This window comes from Arachis stenosperma, chromosome 6, assembly GCF_014773155.1.
Source record: "Arachis stenosperma cultivar V10309 chromosome 6, arast.V10309.gnm1.PFL2, whole genome shotgun sequence".
Taxonomy (NCBI): Eukaryota; Viridiplantae; Streptophyta; class Magnoliopsida; order Fabales; family Fabaceae; genus Arachis; species Arachis stenosperma.
The window spans coordinates 7,107,680-7,119,431 of NC_080382.1; the positions used below are offsets into that span (position 1 = coordinate 7,107,680).

The following is an 11,752-nucleotide window of genomic DNA, read 5'->3' on the forward strand; positions in this document are numbered from 1 at the left end:
ATTTAAAAGATTATTATAAAAAAATTTAAATTTTAAAGACTAAAATAGATAATCGCATAGATTTCGAATATTAAAATAGAGATTTACTGAAATAGGAAGGGAAGTTATTGGAGTCTTAGTTTGAGTGGTGACTCAGCTTCCACACTTGGTAGATGGGTTCGGTCCCATCCATGCATCCATCAAATCACCCTTTTGAAGGGGCCGAGTAACATTTTCTGATGATGAGTTTAGTTTATGTTAATTAAGTGGGGTCTACTTTAATTTTATTTTTTAACTGCAAATTGCAAACATATATTATGCAGTTAATAATAATTATAGTACTTGTGTAGGGTTCAGAGGCTGATCGATGACCACTGCTGTGCCGTGCCAACATGCATGTATGTTTGGAAGTTCTTGCATTGTATTTTTGTTCACCTAATAAAAGTATAAAACACCCACCCGGCCCCATACAAATATATTATTGAACCTCATCCAAAACGAACCTTAGCTGCTCTTTGCCGTTGCCACCGGCCGAACACCCACACTCTGCAAATTAAATAACAATCATATTATATATATATAAACTAAAAATTACTTAATTATTATTTGTGAATATATAAAGAATTGATTTTTTGTATATATATTATATATTATGCTTGTAGGTATATGTTTGTGTTAGTTGTGGTGTATGTCCAGCCAAAAAAGGTAAAAAATTAAAGTGAAATAATTTTTGTTGAAGATATTATTATGAGGGGAGATTACTAGATTAGACAGATGCAATGGAAGTGAGTGATTGAAACATATCAGCTTTAATTTGCTACTTGCTAGGTAGGATTGGACTGGAAATCAAACACAAATTTGAACATGATAGTGTAGGTGGCGATGCACGGATACAATGGTGTTGCCTCACTCACTATTATTATTTATTTGGATATTATTGCTGTTGTGGAATGAAAGAATTGCTAAACTGCTAACTTTTCTATTTGGTGTGCGAATATTTAGTGATATACACTAGCATTAGATATTATAATAAAGGAAAAGTATAGGTAAATAATAAAAATATTAAACAATATAAATAATAGATATATTTGATGTTTATTTTATTAGTGTATAGATGATTATTTTAATATTAAAATTTAGAGAATTAAATTGGAAGTGTAATGTATTTTTATTTGATTGGTGGTTGTTTATATTGTTCAACAAAATCATTGTCTCTCTAACATTTCTCACCCCCACTACTTCTCTATGAACAACACTGTAATTGAAATAAGGCCCAATTTTCTGATGTCTGTAATTTTGGTGTCAAAATTGTTGAAGTTACTTTTTATGATAAGTTTTAAATATTAAAAAATAATTTATTTTTATATTTTTTAATTTAAATATTAAATTTTATCTCATTTTAATAAGTTAGACAAATATATATAGACACTGTAACATGCACCTTGAAATAATTGGCGATATGTGAGTTTCAAATGAATACGTTGATGGCATGGAAGATCGAGATATTTTTTCGGATTTCAATCGAGTTATATATACTGAACGTATCACATGTTTGATAGTCAAGTAGGGCGGGAACTATTGATGAGGGTTACATTCCACCTAGTTTGCATTGCTAATTTGCTATCCATTTTTCTTTATATCTTTTTTAAAGAAAATTGCAGGGACTTGTTTTCTTTACTGTCATCATATGACGTAAACTCAATAAAACTATTCTTTTAGATGTAGTTTGGAATCATATATTTTTTTTTTCTTTCTATTCATGAGCTAGTCCCCATTGAAACAAATTATTTTTTTTTTATTTCCTTTGGATTGCCAACTATACATATATACATACGTAATACGCTATGTAATTATGTATATATGAGTTGAATTCATGTAAATTAATCACATGATAATGTTAAGATAAGGTTTTGGGCGGTATTGGTCCAATATCAACGGAACCATTCTACCCCAATACTACATACATAGCACTTCTTTTTTATTCTTTTAGAATCGTCAACGGATTTTAGATTGAAAAGGAAAGCTCGTCGCATTTTAAAATTATTAAGCATCATATTTTAATACATATTAAATATGTACCAACATTCGAAAAATATATGTGATATGGTCACCATCAAAATCATAACTCGTCATTTGCCGTTATTATTCGGCCCTTATGAGCTATAACTCGGCGAAGTTAATAACGTCTCAAAACGGCAGAGATAAAATCGGTTACGAAATTAATCATCAGAAACGGACGAATAATCATCAAAGACGCAACGGACGAATAAATGTCTATAAAAGAGAAGGTAAAATATCTTTCTTGATTCATTCAAAAAACTGAATACTATCTACTGACTTAAGCATCGGAGTGCCTTTGCAGGTACACTCCACCTCCTCGGAATCACTCACATTCTCATACACACGACGAGCACAGGAAAACCGGACCTCGAAGGACAGGCGTTCAACCTGGTGGCACTAAGCTCGGCTAATCTCAAGAAGTTAGAGCCGACCTGTTTACCAGGCAAGATCAATTGGCGCCCACCGTGGGGCCGAGGAAATCACATTTTTCTTTTGGTCTCATCACTTCCATCTGCATCCATGGCTGATGTACCGCCTCCTTCACTGTCCGAACTCATGCGAATGGTAGCTGAGCTGCAACAAGCTAATCAACGGATGGCTGACGAGAACCAGATAATGGCAGCTCAAATTGCCGAACTGAATCATGATCACAACGATGACCGTCAGGAGAGAGACGAAGAGCATCAATCCCAGCCGACCCATGTTTCAGAAACCACTCAACACGAGAAGCAACATCCAGAGGACGAGAAAGAGGAGCCCGAGGACTTTGTAGGCCCTTTTACAGAGGAAGTAATGAGCTTCGAATTGCCGAAGAGGTTCACCCTGCCATTGACCCTCACGCCCTATGATGGACTCGGTGATCCGAAGAAATTCATAAAGAAATTCCGATCAATAATGATCGTAAATGGTGCATCAGATACAGTTTTATGTCGATGTTTTCCGAATTATTTAGACGGTCCTGCACTTGATTGGTTGTGTGCTTTGCCTGCAGGTTCCATTTCCCGCTTTCATCAGTTGGCGAAGTTATTTGAAAAACATTTCGCTGGATCCGCAATATATTTGCACGACTCCGATTATCTGAACACCATCAAGCAGGGGCCAAACGAAAGTTTAAAAGACTACATGACTCGCTTCACCAAGGTCGCAATCAGCATACCAGACCTCCACCCCGAGGTCCATCTGCACGCAATAAAAAGCGGCCTCCGACCCGGAAAGTTCCAAGAGACGATTGCAGTAGCAAAGCCGAGGACTCTGGCAGAATTCCGAGAAAAAGCGAAAGGCCAAATTGACATCGAGGAGCTCAGACAAGCTCGGAAACCCGACAAATCACTTTTCCGTGACGAAGACAAGAGCTCCTCCCATAAGAAAAATTTTAAACTAACACCTCGTTTTGACTCTTATACGCAGTTTAACACCAAGAGAGAAGACATAATCAAGGAAATCTTGAACTCCAAACTAATCAAACCACCAAGGAAAGCCGGCACATACCAAGATACAAAGAACGTGGACAAATCAAAGTACTGCACTTTCCACCAGAAACATGGGCACAATACCGATGATTGTGTAGTCGCCAAGGATCTTCTAGAACGATTAGCACGACAAGGACACCTTGACAAATACATTGGTGGTCACATGCAAAAACGCGGCTCCAATTCCACAACAGCCGACCTTCCTGACCAACACCGAGGAAAAGAAAAGACATCCTCAGGCCAATACGAAAGACCACGAGGTATAATTAACTGTATTTCAGGAGGGTACGCAAGTGGAGGACACTCAAATTCGGCAAGAAAAAGGTCGTTTAGGACGATATATTCGGCAGACGTACAGGAACAAAACACTACATTTACTAATCCGCAACCCAACAACCTACAGAACAAATAAAATCATAAAATTACTAAATAAAAGGCAGCATAAAACAACGAGCTTACTACCTGCATGTATTGTCCAATAGCCATATCCCCCACTTCTTTAGCAAGAGTTACATCAGCCGACGATTGACAATACTCGTCCACAACAGCCATGTAAGGATACTCCTTTCCCCAAACTGAAAAAGCTTCACTTTCTTCAGACATCTCATGAAGCCTTTTCTGATTCCCCATAAAAGCATGTATCTCTTCTAGAGGGACAGCTAACTCTTTTCCATCTGAATCATCTGATAGCTCCACAAGTTCGGATCCTTTTCTTTTCTTCGCAATCACCTTCCTCCGACCTTGACGGGGCTGCGAAACCTCGGCACCCCCAACAACCTTCTCAGCATTTGACGAAGATACCTCCTTATCCAGATTCTTACTCTTAAAACGACTCCTTAACGATGCCGCAGAAACACCCGGATACTTCCCACCTACAGAAAACAATTCGTTTTAAAGTTTCTCAGAAAAAATGAAAACAGAGGGACATCAACATGAACCCTAAAAAACTCACCTAGATACTCTACAACAGCAACTTTATCATCCTCCCACTTCAGCAACTCATACATTGATATCAAATCTTTTCGATCAACATTTTCCACCAAATATTCTATTAAACACTCATTCCTCGGAGATATCACCTCTGGGCCGAGTATATTTTGCGGCTCCGAGCACCAAAACAAAGGAAACTTTTCGCCAAGATTCTCATCTATATAAAACGGAAATTGCTCCTCCGAACTTCTGACCTTAAAATACATCTCTTTAAAATCTTTGAAAGAAGACTTATACAGTTTGAAGATAGCAAAGCCCGGAGTACTATTAAAATTAACCCACCCCCCTTTCCACACCCCTTTAGCTTGAAACAAACAAAAGAATAACGAAACAGATGGCAGTTCCTCTAAATATTCCATCAACACTTCAAAAGATCTCAGGAAAGCCCATCCATTAGGATGAAGTTGAGAGGGAGCACAGTTAAGTTGTTTGAGAATCTGACACTCAAAATCCGTAAACGGAAGCCTCACTCGCAACTCTTCAACTACGCAACTATGCATGTAAAAGAAACCAAACCCCAACTCTCGATGAAAAATCCTATCCTCCACACTACATGGCAACAATTCCACCTTCACCCCAGAACCTGCCCTCACTATCATATTCGCATCAACCTCCCTCACCGCCACCTCGTCACAGAAAAGAGACACCCGTGATTTAACATCTTCACTCACCCAGTCGTAAGACCAATCCACCCTATCCTTTTTCTCTTTCTCAAAACCCATTAATTCAAAATCAGAATAACAGAAGGAAGAAGAAAAAGGAAAAGACAAAAGCACAGAAATGAATCAGAAACAGAAAAGAGGACTCGTACCTCTCTTACTCATTCTTCAATATGCAAGCGTATAGCACACAACCAACACAAAAAAAACGGAAAATGCTGAATGAAGCCAGGCAACTAAAGGGACGGAAAACAAACCCAAAAGGCACATCAAACAGTGAGCCAAGTATTGGGAATCAACAAACTTAAATGCAACCATCACCTTTTCTCTTTCATCAGAAAGTAACGGACACGACTCCCCACGTTCCCTAAAAATTAAAACACTGAGACATCTTTTAATGAAGTAAGTTGATCTGGGGGCTTATCCACTAACCCACGCAAACCGAGTTATAGCTCATAAAAAACAAAAATAAAGCTCAACCTGCTTCATTAAAATCTTCCTCAGGCTAAGCTTGGGGGCTGTGATATGGTCACCATCAAAATCATAACTCGTCATTTGCCGTTATTATTCGGCCCTTATGAGCTATAACTCGGCGAAGTTAATAACGTCTCAAAACGGCAGAGATAAAATCGGTTACGAAATTAATCATAAAAAACGGACGAATAATCATCAAAGACGCAACGGACGAATAAATGTCTATAAAAGAGAAGGTAAAATATCTTTCTTGATTCATTCAAAAAACTGAATACTATCTACTGACTTAAGCATCGGAGTGCCTTTGCAGGTACACTCCACCTCCTTGGAATCACTCACATTCTCATACACACGACGAGCACAGAAAAACCGGACCTCGAAGGACAGGCGTTCAACCTGGTGGCACTAAGCTCGGCTAATCTCAAGAAGTTAGAGCCGACCTGTTTACCAGGCAAGATCAATATGCTTATTCTTACCCCTATATACATATACTTGCAAATGCTTTCTTCCTTATAATATATAGTCTAAAATAATTTATGATCGCTGTAACCTGTGGCTGCACCACTGTCAGTATAATTTTCAGCTGTAGATTATTAATTATTAATTGTTTTGTGTGTAAGCACCAACCACCAGAACACATATGGCTGCTGGTAATTATTTAATTAGTAGCAGTTATGCCAAGAATTGTGAGGGAAACGGTCTTTCATTCCCCCTTTAATTTTGTTTTTGAGATATTGATTAGTAATCCAGTAATATTAGAAAAATAACTAAAATTTATCTTATTTAATATTTATTATTTAATAAATATTAAAATAAAATAAATTCTTATTGTTTGTAGTTAATTTTTTTGTTACGAAACATTTTGGTTAGCAATAATACATTGGGCATAATAATTCCCTAATTGATCTCTGCATATTGTCATAAACAAACACCAATAATACACGTGTCCTAAAAATGGTCATGTTTGTACTCAACTGAAAGATTCCCTTTGTTGTGTGCCCATACCCCATATATCTATCTACATTATTGGAAATGAAAAGATAAAAATATCACTTTTGAATTTAAAAAAGAAATTAAGAAAAACCATCATCCTATATATATGGGAAATTGGAAAAAAAAACATGGCAATTCAATAATACGCTGATAGGGTAAATGAACACATGCATACATACATTGCATGGGGACAACTTCTTTTGTTTGGCATGCATCATAGATTCTTTTGGCATATTATTTACTGTATAATAGCAATAATATCATGCCAACCAAAAATCAAGAAGGGCAATATTGTGATATGAACATATCTAAAGACTATAATTTTTTAACAAGCAACCCATGCGTTGAATTTCCTTTTTTTTTTTGAAAAAAATTGTTATTGTGATCAAATTCACTAGACTAATTGAGTTCATCCTATGTAGGAAATTGGTGGGATCTCACTTTTACCCTTTTATAGTCACAAACTTTTACCTTGTATGACCTGCCAGGAAGAGAATAGTTTCATAGAGTTCCATATTTAGTAAAAGCAAAAAGACCCACATACCTCTTTGAATAAAAAAACTTAAATATAACTACGATTTAATTAAGGTGAAAACTTAGTATAGTCGACTTCACGTAAAGTTAATAGTTGAGAGCCGTTAGATAAAAATTTAGTTAAATCAGTCAACAATCAATACAAGTTCGCATTAAAAAAAATGAAAAAATAAGCGCGTAGAGCGCAATAAGATTGATCTTTAGAGGGTGCGTATGGCGCAATAAGAGTAGTCTTCAGAGGGCGCATAAAGCGTAATAAAAGAGGGCGCATAGAGCACCATAAGAGTGCAGATGGAACTGTTAAAACAGAATTCTAAACTGCTGAAATAGAATGCAGACAGAACTGCCGGAACAAGGCGCAGATGAAACTGCCGGAAGAAGGCACAGACAGGCCACGTGAAGTCGACTGCACATGAGTTTCCACCTTTAATTAATATCTGTCCTAATAAGATGATTGTTAATAGAATGTTTTAAATATTTTTATTTAATAAATAGAAAATAAATATATTAAAAACTTACATTTTTTATATTTAAAAAAAATTCTTAATTTATCATCTTAATCTATATTCTTAAAACACAAGCTAAACAAACTCATAACTATAACCCGAGAGAGAATTGAGGTGAGCAATCGTCTCATTTTATATGTACATTGTGATTTTTATTTTAGTTTAAATTTAAACTTAGGTGAAACCAAAATAATTGCTTTAGAAAATAGTTCCATATACAAGCATCTCCCATTAACGCAGCGTCTAAACAAAAAGGTAGCACTTAAAAGAAGAGTGTTTTGTTATAGTTATGGGGTCTCTTGTGTATGTGGTGTGGATAAAAAGGGTGGTGAAGAAGAGACTAGAAGAAGCGAACAAAACAACGCTACACAATGATGGATGCTGATCCGTTCTCACCTCTTCTTCTTCTTTCTCAAAGTTTCAGCTACTATCCTTGTCGGAATTCCCTCCTCTTGTTCCGGCCATCACACTTCCTCCCTCAGATTCACCCTTTCTAGTTCCCTTCCCTTGTCACACACCAAAAGAACTCTAAGCTAAGGTTGTCTCTTATTGCATATCCATGTGTTTTGCTCTCTTTTTCAGTGACTATGTTCTTTTTGTTTCATGGATATGGATAGAGAGACACAGAAGCTGTGCTTATTATCTTAAAGCAATAATGGGGTGTTTCAAATTTGGATCAGGACCTTATAAACAAAACTGTTCTTCTTCTGTAGATGTTTCTGTCCTGTCTTTGATGAAATGAATTGAGCTGGAAGTAGTGGTCGACAAATTCTTCAATATATATTTCTTTTTTGTACTTTTTTCTTCTTCTTCTTTTCACTTATTGTGGAATTTAATTCTATTCTGTTCTGTTTTGGTATCTTTGAATTTCAAAAGGTTGGAAGAGTGGTGTTGGGAGATTGGACATGTTCCAGTATATATGGATTTTGACTTTCTGTGTCATATATATATTCTTGGAAATTTTGTTCTTCTCAGGTCCTCGTATGCAGAATCTAATATCCTTAATTAACTTTTCCTCTATAATGTTCTGTTGTTCAACAGAACATTAATATATTTCTTTTAAATGACAGCCAATCATCCTATGACAATGCAAAGAAAAATGAAATCAATTTTTATTTTAGTTATTCCAATAAACTGAATAAAGACAGTGGAATATGTTTCTTCCTGAATGGACCACTCTTTGAAGTTTGAACCCATCAATGGAGATGATGGGCAACTATTTATTTTTTAAGAAGACCTTCCCTTGTTTCTTTTCTCTGAGTATTTTTGTAATTTCATCTTCTTTCTTGTGAACAGTATATTCCTGAAATTCAGTGTAGGAATGAATGTTTCTGGATTTAGCTTATTTTTTTCCACCCCCATGGATATTAAATTCTGAGCATTCTGGCTCACATCTTGTCTTTTCTTCAGTCACGGATTCTCTCCCAACTTGTTTCCTCTTTCTATTTTTATTTCAACATAAAGCAAATAAAAAACCAAGAAAGTTCTTTCCTTTTCTATGTGCTGTTCTGTTTAAGAGTTATACCAGCTACTAGTCTACTACTTCAGCACTGTTGTGTATATATATAAGCCATAACCATTGTACGTTTTGAATGCACAGATTCTAATACTATATACAACACATTTGAGAGGTGATGGGGCATTTATCTTCTATGTTGAATGGTTTGGCGAGGTGGAAGAAGGGAAAAAGTTCTGGCAGATGTGTCGGTAGAGATGCTGCTGAAGCTATGGCAAGGGAAGCCAAGAAAAATGACTTGATTCTATGCAGTTCCGGCACTGTCAATGTTGATGGTTCAAAGAACTATGCCTCAATCTTTTCCAAGAAAGGCCAGAAAGGTGTGAACCAAGATTGCTGTGTAGTCTGGGAGGTATATAATTATGCACAATCTCACTCCTGTTCTTGTTGCATATTCATGGGGTCTAATAAATTTTGCAACTTTGCTAATAGATTGTGCTGATGATTGATTATAGGAATATGGGTGCCAAGAGGACATGATATTCTGTGGGATATTTGATGGGCATGGGCCATGGGGTCACTTTGTGGCAAAGAAAGTGAGAGAGACAATGCCATCATCTTTGCTATGCAATTGGCAGGAGGCACTTGCACAATCTCCTCTTGATCCTGAGATTGATGTTGAGCAAGAGAAGAAGCAGAACCGTTTCAACATATGGAAGCACTCTTACTTGAAGACTTGTGCTGCCATTGATCAAGAACTCTTTCGCTACCGCAAGATCGACTCCTTTTACAGTGGAACCACTGCTCTTTCAGTTGTTAGACAGGTCAAAACTAAATAAAAAAGCTTTCAATTGTTGATTTGTTTTGAAGAATGAAAACTCATAGTTGTTGCAAAGTGTAATTGGCAGGGTGAACTCATCATTATAGCAAATGTAGGTGATTCCCGTGCTGTGTTAGCTACATCATCAGATGATGGAAGTTTGGTTCCAGTTCAATTAACAGTTGATTTCAAGCCCAATTTACCCCGTTAGTGTTGTTTCAAGCTTAGTGTTCTTCAATGAATCATTCTGTTATTGTCCAATGTTATTTTTAACAAGATTTGATCATGATTTTTGCAGAGGAGGCAGAGAGAATAATGCAGTGCCAGGGGAGGGTGTTCTGCTTACATGATGAACCAGGGGTGCATAGGGTGTGGCTGCCGGACGAGGACTCGCCGGGACTCGCCATGTCGAGGGCTTTTGGTGATTACTGCATCAAAGATTATGGTATTATATCAGTACCTGAGGTCACACACAGACATATAAGCACCAAAGACCAGTTTGTTGTGCTAGCCACTGATGGGGTATGCAATCTTCTCCTTCCATGTTAATATTTGTTAATATCCGTTTAAGTTTTTGGGATAAATAATTTCTTATCGTGTAATCCATAGGTGTATAGTTGATTTTTTTTTTAAATAATATACAAAATTTATTCAAATTCAAAAGAGACTGTTGTGTGAGGGAACAGTTAAAAATCTCTATTTCTTTAAGAACTTTGGTGAGGTCAGGTCAGATTAGTCGAATTTTTTGTTATAAAATTTGGAATGCATGGATTCTATTGATACAAGGAAGAACGAGACTTGATCAGTTATTGTTGGATGTAGTTATGTTATCTCACTTGATTCCTCTCCAAAATCTCTCCGGTAGTCGAGAGCTCTCCACGGTTGACCCAACAGTTATGTTGTTGTTTGACAGGTCCATCGCTTTATTTATATAAAAGATATGGTGGAATTGAGAAAGAAAAGAAACTTGGTTCTATAGCACCTTAGAATATGTAATCACAGAACATATTGTTATTGAACTAGTAAGCAATAATATCAACATCAAATTATAAAAGACATGTTGATTGATTGGTGTTTGTGATTATGTAGGTTTGGGATGTGATCTCCAATGAAGAAGCAGTGGACATTGTATCGTCAACAGCGGACAAATCAAAGTCGGCGAAGCGGTTGGTGGAGTGCGCGGCGCACGCATGGAAGCGCAAGAGGCGGGGGATAGCCATGGATGACATTTCAGCTATTTGTCTCTTCTTCCATTCTTCTTCTTCACCTCACCAAGTTACCTCACTTGCCACTCTAAAATAGATTATCATTTAAAATGTGCAAAGCCATTTTGGAGGGGGATTCATGTAACCTTCGTTCACATTAAGGTAGAATATTTGATCAAGGAAATTGTGTATATCAATTATGTGGTTCTCTTTCGTCCCTTTTTTGTCAACCTAATACGCTTACTTGTTTAGGTTGTTTCTTGCAACTTGCTTCTTAGTTGGTTCCTTCTCATGGAGAAAGAAGCCAAGTTCAAACCAATTTTTTAGTCCCAAAGTTGAATTTTGGTAAATTGAGGGTCGACAGAGAGGAAACTAGATTTTTTTTTGTATTTTTTAACTCGACGGGTCAAATACTAATATGTCGCGGATCTGAATTCCATTTAAGAGCCGCTTGCCAATAAACTAGACATTTAAAGAAAACAATTAATCTCTACGTACAAGTCATTTAAAATAACAAGTAGTTTTGACCTAATTCACCTCCACGTGTCACTATCTCTAACAAACTTTTGACTCAACGCGCGAATATATAACTACCTTTTTCATGCG

The 11,752-nt window shown here is 36.7% G+C and overlaps 2 protein-coding genes across 2 annotated transcripts; both read left to right on the plus strand.

Moving 5' to 3' along the window:
* The first annotated feature begins 2,559 nt into the window (after positions 1-2,559).
* LOC130933569 (uncharacterized) lies at positions 2,560-3,921 on the plus strand. Its single transcript, XM_057863197.1, has one exon. The coding sequence runs from the start codon at positions 2,560-2,562 to the stop codon at positions 3,919-3,921; it is 1,362 nt and encodes a 453-aa protein (XP_057719180.1).
* A 3,972-nt stretch (positions 3,922-7,893) lies between these two features.
* On the plus strand, positions 7,894-11,353 carry LOC130936453 (probable protein phosphatase 2C 34). The gene is made up of 6 exons (XM_057866519.1): positions 7,894-8,203; positions 9,266-9,533; positions 9,637-9,945; positions 10,030-10,147; positions 10,240-10,463; positions 11,031-11,353. The coding sequence occupies exons 2-6, from the start codon at positions 9,300-9,302 to the stop codon at positions 11,241-11,243; spliced, it is 1,098 nt and encodes a 365-aa protein (XP_057722502.1). The 5' UTR covers positions 7,894-8,203; positions 9,266-9,299; the 3' UTR covers positions 11,244-11,353.
* The last annotated feature ends 399 nt before the right edge of the window (positions 11,354-11,752 follow it).

Bases quoted from the DNA above. Each gene is read 5' to 3' on its own strand.
- LOC130933569 (XM_057863197.1), top strand. From the start codon at position 2,560: ATGGCTGATGTACCGCCTCCTTCACTGTCCGAACTCATGCGAATGGTA.
- LOC130936453 (XM_057866519.1), top strand. From the start codon at position 9,300: ATGGGGCATTTATCTTCTATGTTGAATGGTTTGGCGAGGTGGAAGAAG. The intron at 9,534-9,636 runs GTATATAATTAT...GATTGATTATAG, and splicing joins ATTGCTGTGTAGTCTGGGAG to GAATATGGGTGCCAAGAGGA. The intron at 9,946-10,029 runs GTCAAAACTAAA...TGTAATTGGCAG, and splicing joins CTCTTTCAGTTGTTAGACAG to GGTGAACTCATCATTATAGC.